Source organism: Anguilla anguilla, chromosome 3 (assembly GCF_013347855.1).
Source record: "Anguilla anguilla isolate fAngAng1 chromosome 3, fAngAng1.pri, whole genome shotgun sequence".
In the NCBI taxonomy this organism is placed as follows: domain Eukaryota; kingdom Metazoa; phylum Chordata; class Actinopteri; order Anguilliformes; family Anguillidae; genus Anguilla; species Anguilla anguilla.
The window spans coordinates 61,631,676-61,648,461 of NC_049203.1; the positions used below are offsets into that span (position 1 = coordinate 61,631,676).

At 45.5% G+C, this 16,786-nt stretch overlaps 1 protein-coding gene across 1 annotated transcript in view; it reads left to right on the forward strand.

Moving 5' to 3' along the window:
- The window catches only part of diaph2 (diaphanous-related formin 2), a 442,997-nt gene that overhangs the window by 16,285 nt on the left and 409,926 nt on the right, over positions 1-16,786 (forward strand). The window contains 3 exon segments of the mRNA XM_035408002.1: positions 7,998-8,030; positions 9,692-9,868; positions 16,430-16,534. Coding sequence (XP_035263893.1) covers positions 7,998-8,030; positions 9,692-9,868; positions 16,430-16,534 — 315 coding nt within the window.

Consider the following 16,786-nt stretch of genomic DNA (forward strand, 5'->3'; position numbering starts at 1 on the left):
GCACGTTGCTCGCGTCGCAATGGAGCCTGTTGTTTTTGCTGTAAATTGATGTAAATTGTGAAGGGCTCTGAGCTTGAGGGATGGCTTGCTGTGGACATTACGCTTCTGAAACGCTTTTTTGTGCTCGGCTTATCTCCTCTTCATTGTGGCCTGTTTGTCTGAGAGTTCCTGAGTGCCTGTTTGTGGAGCAGCAAACGCCTGCCTGTCCGCGCCGGATTAGATGAGGAAAAAATGACAACGCGAAAACCATTGAAAACAAGAGAATGGCATGATTTGGAATGGCGACATTCATTTGCTGTGTGAATGGATGCAATGAGTTTAGAGTCTAGAGAATTTACACCATAACAATTCAAAGCTGAGGACAGTAATCCGTTTCAGAAGTGGGATGAAATTAATTGTGGCCTCATACGCTTTATAGTTTTAAATATAGAGCATTTAAAAAATGAATGAAATATATAAAGTCCAGAAGTGAAATTGCCTACAATATATGTTTATTTGCTGCTTCATCAGTGTGTTTAAAACTTTTTTGTTTTTCCTGACTCATAGAAGCCCCATTCACCCTAGGCCCACTCCCTGTGGCATATCTATACTTAACCATGATAGAGAGGCACAAGGGAACTTTGCATTTTTACACATACTTGCGAAAGCAGTAAAATTGGGAACTTTGCATTTTTAGTCACAGTTGTGCAAGAAGCAGGGCAGATTTCGGTTACTGCATCTGCAGACCAGGAGCCTGAAAATAGTGCTGCTCCATGCAAAAGTGATGCCTGAAGAGGAGGCGTCTCAGAGACCACTCCGATTAGCCCCTCGTTACGATGCAGACGGAGGAGTGCGGTGCGCATGCTGTTCTTCATTAGCTTTCCTGTCACTTTGCTGCGAGATTATTTTGATTTACAGTCTAACTGTAGAAGCTGTTTTCCAGAGGTTTCTGGGTCAGAATTGAAAACTTTCCCCCAAGTTTGTGTGCAAGTTTTTATTTTTATTATTTTTTTTTGTTGCACAACAACCATGCAAAATATATCTGCCACAGAAAGAAGTGACACGTACGTGGTTCACTTGTGTTTCTGTGGTGTGTTTGAATGCCACACGTTGACAGATAAGTGGTGGCCCGCCAGAATCTCTTGAGGTATGAATAAGTACACTTAAGAAACACTGCGGTTTGACTTTAGTCATTTTACTGCTGTTGTAGAGTGCAAACGTCAGTCCAGTAAAGTGGATGGAGGGAAAAACATTGATGGTGTGCTGTTATAAAAGCATACAGCTCACAGAAAACTCAAGTCTTCAGCAGTGAAAAGTGACAGAGAGTATAAACCCAATGCACTGAAATAACTGGAAGCTGTGGCTAGCTTGCACGTCTGCCCAGTTATTATATTTTAACCTTACTTTGCTGATAGTCAATCTGCAGTGGAAAAAAGTCTGATTTCTACAAGGAGCCAAGATTTTAAATTATACTGCTAGAATCCAATTTATGCTTTGAAAATACCGAACCTATAATAACATTTTGTTTTTTATGTCGCAATTGCTTGTAAGAGTCACACTATCCACATGAAGAGGAGAGGCTAAGTTAGCCACTTGGTTGCTCTCTGTAAACAAATTTAAACCGCAAACTTATCTGATGAGATGATACAGGCCAGCCTTTCCTTCCGGGAAAGCTGTCCTCATAAAGCAATAAACAGTTTATTCACAAGCAACATCATGATTACATATCAGGAAGATAAGTACAAATTTACTTTGCAAACCTCAGCCCCGTAAACATCTCTTGTATGATCTTTACACGTTACAAAATGTGGCTTTTGTGAACTCCTGTACGCTGTCTACTGACACTGAGCAGGTATCATTAAGCCTATCAGACACGGCTCTAGCAAATTTTTGAAATGAGTAAAATTCCTGCAGATAACCGACTGTTTCAAGAAACGTCTGTGATACTGTGAGCCCCTTCTTTCTCTCATGTGATGCAGTGAGTCGTTTTGTAAGTCAGTGAGTCAGTAAAACGTTCTGTCCAATGTCCCCAGGGGTCTGCAGGTGTGTTTGAACCTTTTAGTAGCATATAAAGAGTGAAAGTGTTTCATATGTGCATTAGGCCCAGACGTGAGCCTATCTATTCTCTGCTGCTCTGCTCCCTGATTGGCCAGGAGGCCTCCACGACTTCCCCTTGAATGGCTCCATGGCCCTGGAAGGTGGTCTCCGGCCATGATGGAAGCAGTAGTGCTCCAAGGATGGCCAGAAGGGGCATGGGCCTTTACTGTAGGCCTGATGTCAATGGACAGTAATCGGGTCACACAAGGATTTCTGGTTAGCCCTGTGAGAGCATCTCTCATGTGGGCGTAGCCTAGCGTAGCGTAGCGTGTGGCCACAGAGGTGAGCACACAGGCCAGCGGGAGGCTTTGGAGTGTGGGGGGTGGGGCGGGGGATGCCAGGGGTGGTGCGCTGTTTGGGTAGAAGGGGCTCTCACTGAGGTACAGGGAGACACACGACCGTCCCCCCAGGCGGCCGCTGTAATGGGGGTGGGAAGGTGGGGGGGAGGTTGCGTGTGCTCTGACCTCACAGGAGGAGAGTAGAGCGACATCGCCAGGGAGACTGCCTGACTGGCGGCCCACAGCTGGGTCTCTTCTGTGCTCTGTGGGCTGTTTGAGGCAACCCAGCCTCGACTCTGCAGGGGACAGACAGTGTGCATCTGGTTTGGTTGAACAGGGTTAATAATAATTATAATAACTCCATTTTCCGGGGCCTGTGCGTGCAGTTGGCTCAGAGTGCTTTCCAGGACACAGAGCAGCAGACACCACAGGAGCGATGAAAGCAGATCCAGTGATCCTTTACTTTTTTTATTGATTTATGATAAGATACTACTTCACTATGTCATATTCTGCATGTCTGGCCCTGCCCTCGTTTCTCTAGCACTGTACTAGGTTTGCTCATGAGGGTAACTCTCACTGTGCCTGTTCAGTCAGGTAAGCACTGTGCCAGTCCTGTTTATCATTTCCTAATCTATTCTAATAGGAGAAAGCGATTGAAGCGATTTTGCCGCAATAAGATCACAATAAAGCGCGGCTCACGTGATAAGGCAAGGCCGTGTTTTCTAGCCCTAATATCTAACGGAGCAAAGTCCTGCAGTCGGGCAGCGCCTGTATGCACTGGCCGGGGGGGGGGGTTGGATGGGGCACGGCACTTTCGTTTTGTCCAGCAGCTTTCGTTTTCACGCACTCGTCTCTCACTGGCAATAACGAAACGAGCCGGGCTCCTAAAACGAGGCCGGCCCGGGGCGAGGGCGGCGGCCGCGACCGACGTGTGAACCGCGGCAGACTGAGGCCTCTTCACCCTGTCTGCGGCGTCCCCGTCACCCCGCCCCGCCCCGCCCAACCCGCCCAAACCCCGCGCTCCTCTGTTCTCCCTGGCACAGGAGCAGAAGCAGCCCTCTGAGCAGCTGACTGACTTACTGACTGGCACTAATTCTCCGGGGCTTGCAGTCGGATGCTTTTAAGCCGCGCGCAGCAGGGCAGATTTAGCTTTCTATATAAAAATGAGACGGAAACTCAGCTGCGTGATCGAGTGGGGAAAAGAAGTCCCTTTGATGGAGCGCTCTCTTTGAAGAGCCGGTGCATACCGAACAGGACGTCCCCTGTCCTTATTTAACCCTTTGAAGATGAGGTTTTCTGGAATGATTTTTTATTTTTATTTAAATCAGTTACAGTACAAGCATCCTAATCACAAATTTGTGATCTTGCACCTTAAAGGGTTAATACTGCAGTCATACTGTTTTGTGTAGGTACAACGTTTTGGGAAAAAAAAAAACATGTTCTGCTGCTTAATGAATGAAAATGAAATATTTTTTTCCCAGATTTATTATACAAGGTATAATACGGGCAATTAACATGTCTATATTTAAAAAAAGTAACTTCTCCTTCTCTGCACGGAAATGAATTTGCGAGAAGGGGGGGGGGGGCGGATAAACGAGATGGAACAGTTGGCAGACTGAGACGCTGAGCATCTTGGGAAGAGTGGCGCGAGGTTGCCAGGAACCGTTTGTGGCGCACGGCGGAGTGGTCTCCGCTGCCAAAAAAGCTGGGCTCCCAGTCATCCCTTTGTTTGCTATTAATTAGAGCTAATTAAAGTGAAACCTCGTTTACGAGCAAGGATTTCGGCAGCAGGTTTTCACAGGTATCGTTTCATACATCCTACCTTGCGTTTACCATGAGATGAGCGGGGACTGTTTCCATGAACAGATGGCGTAACTGCATAAGAAAAAATTCATATGGATTGATTTTTTTTTTTTAATTATACCCTTTTTGTTTGTCTGTGGGGGATTGTATAGCTGTAGGAATATTCAGCTGTTCAGTTGTGTTTATCTGCGCGGTTTCTTATTAACAAAGTTACAGCAGCTATTTACGGCAAATGGAAAATAATGTCCCATTGTTTTAAGACTAGGTTTGCTGGATTTGCATTTTATTGACATACATGAGCGTGAGTTGAATTCGTAGAAGTCCCCAACTGTTTTGGAACAAGACATTCCAACCCATACAAAGTATAAACCCAAAGACCGAAGAGGAATGTTTTTGAAATTCCATCGGTATAATGCGGCTTACGGATACCACTGATAGCATATCGCTCCTGTTATTACATCATTGCATTGCCTTCCACTGAAATCCATGAGAAAACTGAAAGTGTTGCTTATTACCTTTAAAGCAGCGATCTCTGGCCTAGGACCTTCAGACAGACAGGACCTGATTGGACCTTATGTTCCCAGTCACACTCTGTGCTCAGAGACTGTTGACTGTCACGGTCGTTTAGCACCTGAGGTTAGCGCTTCTAGCCGCTCTCCACCTTGTCTCTGGTATTCTCTTCCAGGCCATATTAGCGGAGGTGTCGCTAACTGCCGGGCTGTGTTAATTTAGGGTCTTAAGTCTTGTCTGATCTTGGGTGCCTGCTTCCTTTAGTCTGGTCTAAGCTGGCTCTGGTCCTTTATCTTCATTTAACTCTTCTTGTAAAGTGTCCTCAGCTGTTTGCTTGAAGGATGCCGCATAGGGGCTTGTGGTTGTAATGTGTGCCTGTCTGCGATTAGAAGATGCTTGAAATCACTTGCGTTTCCCTTAGCCAGCCCAGGAAACAGGTATCAGTGCAGAATGGTTCGTAAGGACACTTACAGTACTATCACTGAAAGAATGTTTTTACAGAATGTCATTCACAGATAAACACCAATGTAATTACTACTGTGGTGTTAATCGTGAATGTGAGCCATGGCTATATATGAGCACACAATTGTAAAGTGTCCTTTTCTGGTGAGGTTTTTATGGGTGTTTTTGCAAACAAAAATGGCAACAGTACTTTTTGTTGGCAGTGATTTCATTTTGAAAGCATAAATCAGCATTGTAACAGTTTATTGGTTCGCAGTAACACTATTTGATAGAATGGAAGGAGTGGCTGCGGACTCCTTCACTTTGACCTGCCAAATATATTTTCATGTGCCCCCTAGTGGAGAGTAAGGGTAATGGTTTGGAAATGTTGAGGTATTTTTAAAAAGATGCATTTCAGCACAGTGGAACGCTGTCTGGCACTGAGTCCAGCAGTCCAAACGGACCATTAAGCAAAGTGGATTTCAATCCCCTGTGAAGCACTACATCTACCCTCGGGCACAATTAATGACACGGAAGTTCCTGTAAAATGGCCGCTGTATGCTGATGAATTCCTCGAGCAGTCCTCGCGTGTCTGATGTAACCAATTTTGTAGCAAAATCTTGTATTTCAGAATGGTACGTCAAACACACCAGGCCAACGCAGTGTACTTGCACTGCACTGGCCTTTCAACGCGTGGGATTACTTTTAAAATGTGGCCTTCAGAACCGGCCTCTGCTCATTCAGAGTCACGACCGTAAGCTGGCTGTGCGTGTGCTGGGCACAATTAAATTTTGTCGAGAGAGGCATTTATTATGGGTACAGGCATTTATCATAATAAAAATGATTTCGATTTTAATAAACCAAGAAGCCCAGAAGGTATATAAGCCTAATTGTTGTGTGACAAATTGCTGGGGTGTGCTGCTGGCTTGCTAATGAACTGTGTGCAATGAGCTGATTGCCTGTCTTTAATTCTGTACAATTAACAGAAATGGTACTCGGTTGCCTTAAATTGACTAAAAAGTATTTGAGCATATTTTTTTTTAAACCGTTCTCATATTTTAATTACTGTGTACAGTGTTTTACATATTTGTGACTTGTGGAAGTAATTCGGTTACCCTTGTGGCGAACAGGCAATATAATTGCGTGACAGAAAAAATGTAAATAGGTCACATTAATCATAGCATTACAGCACCGGCGCTCCCAGATTCAGCCCGAGCGCATAGTGAAACTGAAAGTGAGTTGTCGGTTGGTACGGTTTTGCTGACCTAGTTTTGGCCTCGCTCACGGCTCTGCTGCGGTCAGACGAGGTTCTCAGCATAGTCGCATATCAGTGAGCCTGACTCTTCAGGTAGATCTCTAAGAGCTGACACCGTTCTGGACGAGAATACGGCAGTTCAGTACACATTTCAGGACTCTGAACTGCCTTTAAAGATAAAGCAGCTTCAGTGGGTGGTGAATGTAGGGAGATGAGTTGTCGTCTCCTGTAACCGGTGGTAACCACCTCCGGCAGACTTCAGACTGCTGGGTTGTCTTGATTTTACTTGCACTGAATTCAGCACAAAAGATTGCTTCCAGAATTTTACTGTTGGAAATGAGAAGACTCGCACACTCGCTTGATGCCCCCAGAAAGAAAATGATAGTATTTATTTAGACATGAGAACGGAGAACCACGTTGGCCATCATCAGAACGCTGGTTGCTATTCAGACGGGTCAGTTTAAAACTTGCACCCTCAGTATCCAATAGGTGCGTGAACAGTTTAAAACTTGCACCCTCAGTATCCAATAGGTGCGTGTGATGCGCTCCCTCCACGTAAGGTTCAAGGGAGGTGCAAAAACCATGAATTTTACTGTCCCACCCTGAATACCAAATCCTACAAAACTGGTTGAGACTGCAAGCAAATTTTCTATAGTGACAAATATATTGTGAATCGCATTATGGTTTCGCAATTTGTAGCCACTGATATTATCATATTGACAGTGGAGGCCAGCTGCCATACTGTTTTAGATTGGTCCCCCTTGAAAATGGCTTCTTACAGTAGCTTACTTTAGCTTGCATAAAACCTGATAACAAAGCAAGATTCTAATATATTAAAACATATTCTATATTGTTCATCCTTGCTCTTATTGCACCAGTAAATGAATACATATGTTAATTTGTGTTATCAAGCAATGTGTCTTAACAATTCAGGTACTCGTCATTTGACCCTTGTGTCGTTTTAAGTAATGTCATTACAAAACGATTGTCTCTTTTAAGACTCACACAGTTAACTAGTTAATCATCTGGTGCTAGCAAGCAAAATGTTCCCTTTGAAAAAACAGCCAAGGTAGTTTCTTCATCTCACTCAGTTATATTACTGTTATGTTAATCAGGGCAAGCGAATATCCCCACCAGCCCAAAGAAGCTATAGTTTTACAAAGATGCTCTTGTGTGTAGTGCGGTGAGTTGAAAAATGCCGTGTGCCGTGTTGACCAAGCACAGATGACTCTCTCCGTAATGCTGATAATCCACTCGCCGGTGTGGGGGGGGGATGAGTAGCTCTGCTGGGACGCTATGTGTCTGTTTGTTCATGTGTCGGCACGGGTCTCTGGGACGCCCTTCATCTGTGCATGTGTGTGTGTGTGTGTTTGTTTCAGCCTGTCACCGTGTGTGTGCAGCGGACGGGACCGTCCCGTGCACACTCCCCACGGGCCGTATTTTAAGGGTGCAAACGCCGTCGGCAAATGGCGCAAGCTTTTCGCGCGGGACCTGCGTTTCCCAAATGCAGAGAAAAAGCCCGCCGCGTTTTTTACACTTGCGCCCTTGCCAGCGTTTGCACCGCCAGGATACGGCCCTGCTGGCGTGTTGTTTAAGTTGGATCTCATTTCTGTGCTGTCCCTTCCCTTCTACAGAACATACACATTAAAACATTGGCTGATGACGTGGTAAGGTGTCTTGGTTTGTCATTCGTTTCCGTTTCATTTTTATTTTCTCTTTTTGCTTTCAAGGCTGCATGGAATATTTTTAATATAAATCTGAAATATTTGTGGACACGTGAATTTTAGACTAATTACCAATCGTTCTCCTTTGGAACTTCCATGACTAACTGCTATAGAATAGCTGCGGCTGGTTTCTGGAAAGTCCAAGCACGTGGAAACGAAGCCTTGTCTGTACTTGTTGGTAGGCATCATTGCTGTTTGTTATTTAGCTATTAAAAAATATTCCAGAGAACTCATATGACATAAATGATATTTGCCCACTACAATAGGTTAAAATATAACCAGAATTGAACTTTTCTATATATGTGAAACCTCTGTTCTGAGTAAAATATATTGAAATCTAAAATGTGAATCATAATGAATTCATAATGTTCATAATGAAGGGACAAATGAGCAGGTTCTTCTCCATGTGGCTTCAGTGTTTACAGTTGAGTATTTTGACAAGTAATCCCTTCTGTAATTGTGAGCACATTTTGAAAAACTCATCCAGACATTTTCATAATCTCCCTAAGTCTCATCGACGCCCTATTTTCTTGTGTCCTGAATAAAAAGGGACTAATCAAAGTCTAAAAACAATTAAAGGTTTTGTGCCGGTTTCCAAACTCAAATTTGATCAGGCTCAGGTAGGATCGGGTTTGGCTTCCATCTGTCTCTCCACAAATATTTCAGTCTTCTGCAGTGTTTGCCTTAATCGCCTTGTAATTATTTATTTAAGTTCCTCTTCCATTTCATCCGGGTGCACATCCATTCATTTTGCATGACCCCCCCTAAGCCCATTTTTGTCAATGGTTACTAACAGCGACGCCAGCATGGTTTCGGTACCCTCTCTGACATGGTAACTGTGAAAGAGGATGACAGCGCTTGTTTGATCCTGCACAGTGGCAGTTATGTCATTCACAGTGATGCTGTACAGCTGTAGGTTGTAGACAGCTGTGCATTGCATCCATCTAGTTCACCCTGTCTCTAATCCTCTCTGCTGTCAACATCACACGGCAACATTTCCATCACGTGGAAATGCAGCCCATAAGCACCGAACCTGTAGGTGTGCATACATCACCACTCTTTCATTACATTCAGATGTTTCCATGTCCTTGGTAAGAACACAGGTAAGAGCACAGGTAAGTCAGGTAAGTTTCCTTTAGCTCTCCTTTTTGACTGTAGATTTTTTTCATTATGAGTGCGTAGACATTGCTGGCTGCCGTACTGAAGACAGTTACATATAGACCACGCTGTGAACGTCTGACAGGAGTAGCTAGTTAGCGGCATGGAGGGTTTTGAAAACCGAGTGAGAAGATGAAGTGTTAGAGTAACTTGACGCATGGCTGCCTGTGGCTTGTTATGTCACAGTCTGACTTCTCTCCCCCATGCGAAGTGGAGCAATAATTGAGGAAAGGGAATGCACCCAGGAACAATTTCGCTTCTCCCACCGATTCATTAATAAGTGAACAATGTTTCGACGTGCGCTCTTCATTAAAGTCAACCGGATGAATACTGTGGGTTTTTCCTTAATGAATCAGCGGGGTCGCTGAAAGGGCCTGCGAGTGCATCCTTTTAGGACAGCGTTGGCGCGGGTGCCGTGGTTTATTTCTGGGTGTCGCCCCCTACAGCGCGACAGGATCACCAGCTTCAGGAAGGCGGGCACGAAGAAGGAGAAGCCGCTCATCCAGCACCCCACCGACTCCCAGTCCGCCCAGGCCGAGCTCCCAGTCCCCCAGCCGCTCTTCGACGACCGAAGCATGAACCTGTCCGAGAAGGAGATCGTGGACCTCTTCGAGAAGATGATGGTAAAAAAAAAAAAGAATTGCCCATTGCCCCTCCCGCTTTCACTCCTTTTCTTTGATGTCTCCCGTGCTTGAAATGTTGCCGTGGAGACGTTTTCACCCTGGTCTTCGCTGATAGTCGATGAGCTCAGTTCAGGCCTGCTTTGATGGTTGGCTTTCAGATGTCTGCGGTCTATAGAGAACATCGTGCGGGCTAACATAAGCACTTCATCTGTCGACGTGTGTTTGTTGTAACGGCAGAACTGAGTTTGGACATGAAGGCGATGGATGATCGACTGGCACGCATTCGAAAGGGCGTGAAATTAAGAGGAAGGCTTTTATGGTGCTCTTGCCAAGGCAATGCACCCCTCTCCAGTCTGTGTTCCCTTTGGGCTCTGTTAACAGCAGCTGGCTGCAGGCATTTTAGAGCATTTTAGACTTTATCTGACCTCTTATTTTTTTTTATTTGAGCGCATAGAACTCGCTTTCCCATCCTGCTTCAGAATCTGGTCACAGCCTTGGGGGATCGAATCAGAGCTGAAATGGGAGAACGCATCACCGTAGTCCTCGTGCTTCTCCTTCATTCAGCTGCCACTCCTCATCCGGCCACAATCCCCCCCCCCCCCCCCCCACACCCTGATTGGCTGAGCATATCCCTTGGTTTCTGCCCCTGCTTTGATCCGTCAGGTTGTCAGTGCAGATGGGAGTCGAGTTTTCGGTCGCCCTGCATGATTACATAAGAGTAAAAATAACAAATTTGAAACGGCCCCATTCGCCTCATCACTCATCACATCATTCAGCCCTGTTTTTCCGATGATTTGGAGTCTGGCCGGAACAGATAGCACTGAGCCATTCGCTATTCAGAGCTGGTGACAGACGTGGCCGCTGAACCACGGTGGTGCCGGTTTGTTTCGCGTGGGAGAAACTGTGGGAGCTCTCGGTTCTGAAGTCCTCTTCCCCCGTGTGGTTTTCTCCAGTTTGTTACAGAAGTGAGAGGGGACCCTGCTTGTCACATGTCCGCGGGACTGTAGTGTTAACATTTAGTCGCCGGGGCTCCTGGTAGTGGCACCTTATTAGGCCAGGAGCCGCTGAGTGACAGCTCCCCTGCACTGTGGGACGTTTGGCAAATGAGGCCATTACTGTCCTACACCTACAGCCTCCGGGCCTGCTCACATCGATTTCCTGCCCTTCTCCTGCGTCAGGAGCCGACTTGAACCCATTTTACTTATTTAGTTATTTATTTTTCAAATTTATCTTGAGATGACAACGATCGGCTTGTTTCGAAGGCCCTTGATGGGCTAGCGTCACTCGTAATTGGTCACATTATCTGATGCGTCTCATTGGTGTCTGTAATTGCACAGAGGCGGTTCCTAGCAACAGTGCAGAAAGGACGGTACAAGGCCTGACTCAATTCCCGTCAAGACATGTTCTGACCGTTAAGTGTCTCTCCCGTCGCACTGGCCACTGTAACAGAACAGTGCCCCCTTGTGGATAGAACAAAAGTTAATCCTCAACTTATCGAGATGCAGAGGTGCATTCGCGCTGTGATTTTTCTGTGTTTTGAATTGAGGAAAATGGGTTTTAAAAAAAAGTTTTTTTCAATGCAGCTTGTATTGTGTCCCCTGGAATCTCGGCACAGTGTGAGGCTTAGAACATTTAGAATAGAATATGGAATACAGAAGACTGATGGCATCTTGCTTGTCATTCTGTGCTTTTGAAGTTCCTTTGCCTCTTTCTTTCTTTCTAGGGCTGTTGCTAGTGGCCTAATACCCTGTGAAGGTCACAGCTAGCCGCCATTGTTGTTTGCTCAATAAAGACTGGCGCTCGTAGTGCTCAGTGCTGGTTCATAACAAAATCTTTCCATTCATGCCTGTGTAGCAGACACTAAATTATCTCTCGTTCACTGGCGGTATGATTATAAAGTCTTTATTTGTGAAGCGGGTGAGGAGGCTGGGGTCTTGCTTCTTTCGATGCTTTCCTGCATCTGTGCTCATATCTGTCACTCTCCTCCCTGCTCAATTACAATGTTTGTGCTCAAAATAGCGTGACATTAAACTGGTGGTGTGACAGTTGACAAGGAAGGCATGCTTACAGACTGAAATGTCACTCTGAAAGCTTTGGTTTCTCAAAATTGTGTGTGTGTGTGCGTGTGTGCGTGTGTGTGTGCGTGTGTGTGTGTGTGTGCGTGTGTGTGTGCGTGTGTGCGTGTGTGTGTGCGTGTGTGTGTGTGTGCGTGTGTGTGTGTGTGTGTGTGTGTGTGTGTGTGTGTGTGTGTGTGTGTGTATGTGTACACATACGTGCATGTGCAGGCTGTGCACCATAGACGTCACTGGATGCCGGGTATCTTCCCCGGTGATGCTCCGCCAGGCCTGTATGGCAGCCATCTTAAGTTCCTGTTTGCTTGGGGGGCTTTTTGCCTTCGTCTTGTCTTCAGAAAGTGACACGCTTGTTCAGCTGGATTCAGGAGGGGCGATTGACTTGGCCAGTCAAGAAAATTCCATTGTCAGGCCCTGAAAAACACCTTGGCTACTTTAGCAGTGTATGGGGTGAGTGCCCTACTGCAAGGAGAAATACCATGAAATCAAGCTTTCGGCTGATCTGAACAGATAAGATGTTTCTGTACACCTCAGAATTCATCCTCACTGCTGCCATCAGCAATCACATCATCAATAAAGACACGTGAGCCAGGTCCCATGACAGCCATACATACAAGCCATAACATTGCATCACATTTATTTGGCAGGCACTTTAATCCAAAGCGACGTACGAAAGTGCATATCTAGGTCACTGGAACAACTACCCCCACCATGATTCAAAGTATGCTTTGGATTGTGAGCAGTTCCTTTCTTTCTCCAAACTTTATTCTCTCCATCACTTTGATACATGTTAATGTCTGTATCATCTGAGTTTGTTCCAGGACTCTAGTCTTTTTTCATGTACTGCTTAGCAATCTGCCCTGACCGCTGTGTTCTTGAGGCTTACCAGTGGTTTGCATCTTGTGGTGATCGCTCTGGGGTCATGCTGGTTTCAGCTTCTCTTTATTTTCGTCTTTGAAACATCTATCCCTACTTCCTGTTCTTGATCTCTTCGACAGTTGAAAAGGGTTTTTTTTTCTTGAAGTATTCCTTGGTCGCCTTGGTCTTTTGAGGTCAACTAGGTTATCTGCCAAGGCTTGCTTCTTAATGTACCAAACAGTTGATTACACACCCATTTGGCTGTGTGTCTCATCGATTCAGATTTTTTAAAATGAATATTATTCAGCCTCATGATGGCCTGCTTTAATGGCATTGACAATTATTTTGTCATCATCTTGAGAGGCAACAGCAACAGACACCAAATGGAAATGATACACCAAGATGGCCGCAATTCCTACGTTGTTCGCCCGATATGGATGTGAATCCCCTCAAAATAAAGTTGACAGTCTGCACCTTAACCTCATATTCTCTGCTTCATTTAAAATCCAGTGTGCCCCATCCAACAACTTAGAGATCAGTTGGAAAGCCAACTGAGAGCCAGGCCTAATCACCCAATCAGTGTCTGACGTCACTAATGCTCTTCTTGCTTATTGGAGGCAGATCCTTTCAGCAACGCTCCCAACATCTAGTATAAAGCCTTCCCAGAAGAGTGGAGGCTGTTACAGCAGCATAGGGGAAATCAACTCCATATTAATGCACACAACCAGTGCTTACTGGGTACAGTGACATTTTTAAGTTTAGAATATTGGTTTTTATCTTCCCCTCACCACTGATATTTGGAGATAAATGGCTGTAGGTCCAGGCGAGCGGCGGGAAGGGAGGAAGCCAGGCGACGGTGGGTTCATGTTGGAGTTTTGGTGGCACTGGCGTTAGCACCAGGGCAAGAGGCTAAAACCACCTTCTCTTGGATAATTCGCAATGGATTACTCAAACTCTGGCAGCTTGGAGATCTGTAACAGATTACGAGCCATTTCCATTTGTAACAGATTACTGTGTTCGGGGGGGAAAAATATATTTTAAAAAAATATGTTTTGTTTTTCTTTGGATGGTCTCCATATTCCATTTCTGTAGCAGACAGACCTTCAAACCTCCATTAATTACCTCAGGAAATGAAAGATGGTTGCGAGCCAAAGCTTGTATTATTACAGATTTCAGACGAATGTTTTTCTCGGGTATGTTTCTTAGTTTTATTGTGTATGTGGAGGAGGCACTTCTACTGTTCTTGTCCAGTCCTTCAATGGAACACGGATGCTGATTTTGAACTCAATAACACTCTACACAAATAAAGATATTGGGGGAAAAAACTATCTTGGTTTTAAAAAGAATATGTCAAAACAGGTTTTACTCCCAGTTTTGTTTTTTTTTGGTTTCATCAATTCAAAATTGGCTTCAGAACCGAGTTCAGATTTTAAAGAATATTTCAGAGCTGCGATAATATTCGCACCTGCCTGAATTCTTTGTGGTACCGGGCCAGGGGTTCGCGCCTAAAAAAAGAAACATTGAACTCCACGACTGCTGAAATAATTCCAAAGCAAGGAAGAAGAAAACAAGTTCCCAAATTTGACACAGCAGCGATGGCTAGTTCAGCGCAGTTAGACACCGTAGACGGAAGCTCTGACTGTTATTCCAGATTTATTATGGACTGAAATAATGTTTGTAATCTCTTGTACCACCCAACACGTGAATGCATACCTTGCCTCACATTGCTTTCAGATAGCAAAGGTGAAAGTCACAGTGCCATTTTGTCATCTTAATTGTGCCTGGATACTTGGCACAGTAGGTTATTTATTTGCTTTGCAGACATCTTATGAGGAGTCACTTCCATTTTTAGCATTGTACTCGTCTATACAGCTGAATAGCGAATGAGGTCATTCAGTCCCTCTTCAGGATTTGAACCCGTCTGCTTACGGTTGAAAGCTTAATTCGCTAACATTACACCACACTGTCTTTTACTGGTGTTAAAATGTGGCTATAATTAAAGAGGGATCACGCAGGGCTGCATTCACACAGACTCTTCCTCACGTAGCTGTAAGTGATGGCTCGGTGTGGCTGTGTCACATTAATGAACTGATAAATTAGGAAATTCCTTTTTTCTTTTTCTTTTTCTTTTTTTTTGCCAAACCCAACTCTCGAGCCCATCGGAGATCTTCCCTCCATTCATACGTTCGCCCGCCCGCCCGAGCGAGCGAGTATTTCTAACTACGGCTGACAGCCGGGGCATCGTGGGATTGCGCTATCCAAACCTATGAGGATGCAATTAATAATAGATCATAAATCATTTTTAGCAGAATGCGAAGGGCTTTTTTTTCTGGCTGTGCTTGATGAGTGCCCTGCAGGCCTGCAGCTCGGCTCCAACAGAGAGCTCTCTCACATTTCCCTCACTGCTACACGCTCCTTTATTGAATGACAATTAACCAGCCAGTTATCAGAGTTCAGAGATTAATCAGAACATTATCTGTCCAATAAGGAAAAGATCATTATAACTGTCGTTTTCTTTTCTTTTTTCTTGATCAGACCAACGGTGTTAATTTCTTCCGAGAAATGTGCTGAGACTGGAGGTGTTTAACTTGTAAGAACGCTGTTGCTTTGATGCATTGCAGACAATGCATGTTGCCGTGTCTGTATTTGTTGAAACGCCGTATCAACTTGTTTCTTGCAGGTGAAATCAAGATGCTGTTGGGAAACTTTCTTTTATTCATTTCTATTTTCCTATTCAATTCTTTTCAATTCTTTTTCCATTTCATTTACACCGCTATATTAAGCATGCACTGATGAAAAGATGTAAATATCGGCAGGAGAATATTGTAGCCGCCGCAAGCGATACATATGCCGTTACAGGTCATTATGAAAGGCCAGCGAGATTCCTCCTCTTCAACAAAAGAATGCGCACTTCCATGTCCGCTCACTAGAGGGCAGCATGTGCCCGCAGCACGCTCTCTGGTGAGAGCTGAAGGAGATGTTTCGGGCGTGTTTTCCTCAAAGTCTTTGTCTGAGAGTTAGCCCGGTAAACACAGGCCCTCCATTTCGGTCTCCCCGCATGTACCCGTCCCGTAGGCCTGCAGGGCGCGGCCTCGCGCCCGTGCTCGGGCCCCTCGTTGCCCGCCGATGCGCCGCCCGTCTCTGACCCGCGCGGCCCTGGCTGGAGGCTGAGAAATGAAAGGAACGCGGCCGGATTTCGGTCGCTCTGCACCCACTTAATCAGAAACCAGGCCGGCGTGTAACCCTTGATGCCGTTTCTGGTCCTGTGCTGTCTGTCGTGCTGATCAGGTGTCAGCCTCAGATGGTGTGTGTGTCTGTGCACATGTGTGTGTGTGCACCCGTGTGTGTATGTACATTTGTATGCGTGTATATTTGTGTGTGTGTGTGTGCACCCGTGTGTGTATGTACATTTGTATGTGTGTATATTTGTGTGTGTGTATGTATTTGTGCGTACGTGTATGCGTGTGCGTAGGTGCCTGTGTGTGTGTTTGTGTGTATGTATTTGTGCATATGTGTGTACATGCATGTGTGCCCTAAAACCTTGTTGTGCCCACTGCCCCACACCAGCAGTGTGGCGGTGTGAAGCTGGCCCCTCCCCTCACACTCCGCTCTGTGCTGTGCCGCTCCCCAGGAGGACATGAACCTGAACGAGGAGCGCAAGGCGCCGCTTCGCGGGAAGGACCTGAGCACCAAGCGCGAGATGGTGGTGCAGTACATCTCCGCCACGGCCAAATCCGTAAGTGAGCGGCCCGCTGGTGGGGCCGCGCCCCCGTGTGTGTGTGTGTGTGTGTGTGTGTGTGTGTCCGGGAGCGGAGGGAGTGGGACGAAACACACCACGTTTTCCAAGACAGTTGGGAATAATGAGCTTAACCTTGTTCTGCTTCCTGCTTTCCTGCTCCGCCCAAATCTCCTCTTTTTATATTGTACTTCGCCATTCCTTGTTGCTTATCCAATCACTTTCGTTATAGCGCACTCTGAAACGCCTTAT